The sequence below is a fragment of the Pteropus alecto genome, unplaced genomic scaffold (genome assembly GCF_000325575.1).
Source record: "Pteropus alecto unplaced genomic scaffold, ASM32557v1 scaffold98, whole genome shotgun sequence".
NCBI lineage: Eukaryota > Metazoa > Chordata > Mammalia > Chiroptera > Pteropodidae > Pteropus > Pteropus alecto.
The window spans coordinates 15,180,136-15,184,054 of NW_006443570.1; the positions used below are offsets into that span (position 1 = coordinate 15,180,136).

The window sequence follows — 3,919 nt, forward strand, 5'->3', positions numbered from 1 at the left end:
CCAATAGCAATTTACTGCTCTTATAACTTTGATCACACTCCTCCTTTTCTTACCGATGATTAGAGTTTAAGGTCCTTGATAGTCCCTACCAGGTCTATTGTTTCATTCATTTACCTAACAAATATGTATTTAGCAGGTCTAGATCACTGTCTGTGTAGAGTATAAGGTCAGAGCTTGAAGGCAATAAAAAGGTTAAAATTATAAATTGTATATTATGTATATTTTATCACATGTTCAAAAAATAAAATTTTTAAAAAGGTAACACATAGCTGGACATTACTTAACATTCCTGGCAGAGTCTGGAATCAAAAACAGTAATATTTCTACAGCAAACACACACGAATATTTCTACTAATAGAATAAAGACTGTAAATAGCCACAGTTCACTTTGGGTGACTTTGTGCTACCAAATCAGTTAATGAAAAATTTCTGTTTCCAGAGCCCTGTGGATTCCAGAAATGTGCAAAAGCATCGTAGACTGTATCACATGACATAGCTATTCAATTGATTTGTTCATGATTTACAGTTTGCTTTTTGTATTTAAAGTCAATAGAATGTTTTCATGTCTCAAACAATTTAAAAAGTTCCCTGAAAAATCTCAGGGCCCTAATGGAGAAAACAGGCCTGGAGATAGGCCTAGAATCTAGACAGTCATCCAGTGTTCCATCGCCATTGCCCCCGGACCAGGGGATGAGGCTGGGGAATAGGATAGGTAGAGATACTAAGACAATGCTGCCTCCCAATGATTCTCTTCCCTCCTTGTCTGTTTCTCTCAAATAGAACCCAGACTGGAGATACATCAGTTGAAACCCTCAATACGTCAAGAATGTAAATGTTTAGTTTTGGCACATATTTAAAAGCAGCCGGTGGGTATAGATCTGCTTAGTATCTTCGATCCACCTCAGTTAGAGGGCGTGGAGAAAGAGGGAGAGTCCTGAGGGTGGTGAGTATCTATCTCCAAGGAAGATCAGAATGGGCCACGGGTCCCTCTCCCACAGATGACCTCTATCCTATCTGGCAGTCTTAATAATTGGCTTACCTAGGGGACAGGGTACTCTCTGATGCCTCCTGCAGGCATCTGACCTTTCTTCTTCTGAGAGAAATGATCCTGGCCCTGTTGTGGCATTGTCTGGGTACCCTCAGACATACAGCTCAGCCCTGAGGAGAGTGAAGCAAGGAGATGCCATCAAATGCTGGTAGAAGAGGAAAACATCCCTTTTGAGTCCTGTGCCTTCTCACCTGCCCTAATACTTCGGAGGAAAGGGGGAAGGAATCTAGCTGTCCTCAAAAGATATTCAGTCCTTAAATGGCCCTTTCTCTTGCAGCAGGACCTCACCGTCCCCCCGACTGCTGCTTCTCCTATGCACAAAAAATCCGATGCATATTCATGGAAAATTTCTTTGAAACAACCAGCGAGTGCTCCAAGCCCGGTGTCATGTAAGTGCTAAGCTCACCGGCTGTGTCTTGGGAGAGGGTCCTGAAGGATGGATGTCCAGTAAAGTCCCAGCATCTGGATCCTGCCAAGTCAAGGGTCAGGCTTTTGTCACTGTTAGGACCCTGTGGAGCTTCAGGTATAAGATGCTCCCAGTGAAGAGGGAGGTTATGGAAGGAAAAAAAGAGCAGGAGTAAGGCTGCCCAAGCGAACTCTCACAAGTCACTAAAGGAGTCTCAGAAGCTGAGGGAGCATGTCAGGGTGGAGACACCATGAGCTCCTGCAGCAGAAAAAGGAAGTAACAAGCTGGGCTGAGCGGGGAATTTGAGAGGCCAGAAGGATGAGGCTCCCCACCCCCATTTCCAGAACCCTCTTCACTGTGTAATCTTTTTCTCCCTTGTTCCCCAGCTTTATCACCAAGAGAGGCCGTCATGTCTGTGCCAATCCCAGTGATAGGAAAGTTCAGAAATGCAGAATGAAGCTGACTGAAGCCAAAGACCTGACGAAAATATTTGCTTGAAGAAAAGGGATACTAGGTGCCAGCCACCCATCTCCATCTCTCTTACCTCACCTCCTGGGACTTTCTTGGCCTGAATTATTAAAAAATAAAAATAAAATAAAAAAATAAACTGTTCTGTTCTGGTTATAAAAGCTATGCACTAATAAAAAGTTTCCAATTTAACTTTTCTTGAACTTTAAGAGTAAAAAGAAATGTAGAAATTGCTGAACTTTGGATTTCTTTTTTCTTTTTTCAAAATGAGACATCATTTTATTTTTTTTAAAAGCTAAAAATATGACTCATTCAAATACAGATTGAATATTGTCAAAGATGTACATAACCCATTAATGAGAGAACCATTAAACTGATTCAGAGATCATCTGAGGAACAGAGATTTATATGGTTAGTTGGAGATGGCATTCTGAAATGAATAACTTAGAGAAAAATAGATTAATATCCAATAAGGTAATATAATTATAACTTTTGGGATTCTTTTCTACTGGACAAAAATCATTTGCATCTTGCAATGGACAAAAATTCACAAGTTAACATGTAATTTCACAAAGTCTGGGCCATGATTAATAGTAAATAGAACATCAATCAAAAACTCATTTCCCCCAAAGATGTAAGGAATCCTGGGGTAGACCTTTTAAACAATGTTCCAATGTGACATTGAAAGGCATGCAGTCATCCTTATTTCTGTTTTGGATGTTTTCTCTTAATAGATATAACTTCATAAAAGATGTCTTCTTTAAAGTTAAAGAACATCAAGAAAAATATTTAAAGTTGGAGTTAATATCAATTTTATATTCATATCTGTCCAAACCTATACATTTATATTTGTAATTCATAAATCCAGGTCACCTTTCTCATAAAACTCAGAAGAAAGCACTGAATTCTAAATAACAACAAAACTTATTTTAAAAAAAGTTTAAAACCTATGCTTGCTTTTTGGGTGCTTTGCTTACCATAAGAAATCAATTGAAAAAAACTGATCAACAACTAAATATCCTTTATAATAATAAATTACTATTAGAAAAAAATCTTGAGACAATGGTCAAAGCTGGAAATTACTATAACGCCAAAGAAATTAAACATAAATTTACAGTATAGCCCGTCCTTCCTACAAAAATAACTAATCTTTGAAAGCTTGACTACAGTTTAGAAGTTTCTCCATCATTCAAGAGTGGAGGGATGGGCAGGAGATGGTTGGGGATAAGGGGTAAAGCACAGATATTTACAATTTAAACAAGCATTCCAGGTGATTTTTATGCAGGTGGTCCTAGGACCTCACTTAGAGACACTATTTCAAGAAGTGCAGGTTAATAGGTAGACAGGCTAGCTGGCGGACGGTGAAGAGGAAGAGTGTCTTAGTATATTTCACTCCATTATGGATGCCATTCTTTTTTCACAGCATAAGTGGAAACCCCTAGATCCTCAGTTGTAAATGCAGATGCTGATTATAGGGGCCCTGGCTCTGGTAGGTGAAGAAGAAGGAGTAGGAATGAATGGTCAGGCTTGCACTGAGGTTGTCAGAGAGCTTCATTTCTAAGAGGTGGAGGGGGTAGACCTTCTTATATTTGACCAGAAGTTATCCAGGATACTGCCTAATTTTCTGTCTGGCCCATTGTCCCCTCCAGAAGACTTCCACTGCAGATATCCTTCTTTATATAGAGAGCAGTGCTTATAGATTTATACTGGGGCCAACCTTTCACCTGACTGTTCTGAAATGGAGACTGGCAATGTTTTAGTTTGTTCTCCTGACCCAAGTTTCTTCTCCTAACACCCTCTGACTCTCATCTTTGTGTTACCCAGCTCCTGCTGAGAAATGTTTTTTCAATAATCTTCTCCTTTACCTATATAAGTTTTTTCAGCCTCCTGTGTTTTGCCATCAAGTTGATGCATGTCTTTTATATAGAACAGACATTTCTCACCTTATGGTCAGCTAATGTCATCTTTTCTGATCCCCTGCTGCTACTATGGATTTT

At 39.3% G+C, this 3,919-nt stretch overlaps 1 protein-coding gene across 2 annotated transcripts in view; it reads left to right on the top strand.

Moving 5' to 3' along the window:
* Positions 1–2,115, top strand: part of LOC102877703 (C-C motif chemokine 14) — a 3,806-nt gene extending 1,691 nt beyond the window's left edge. The window contains exons 2-4 of one of the 2 annotated variants that reach the window (XM_006924938.2): positions 781–828; positions 1,326–1,437; positions 1,841–2,114. In XM_006924938.2, the coding sequence (XP_006925000.1) occupies positions 781–828; positions 1,326–1,437; positions 1,841–1,952 (272 nt within the window). In that variant the 3' untranslated portion in view covers positions 1,953–2,114. Of the gene's footprint in view, positions 1–780; positions 829–1,325; positions 1,438–1,840 lie in introns of both variants that reach the window. The other variant, XM_006924939.2, reaches the window with a different exon arrangement.
* The last annotated feature ends 1,804 nt before the right edge of the window (positions 2,116–3,919 follow it).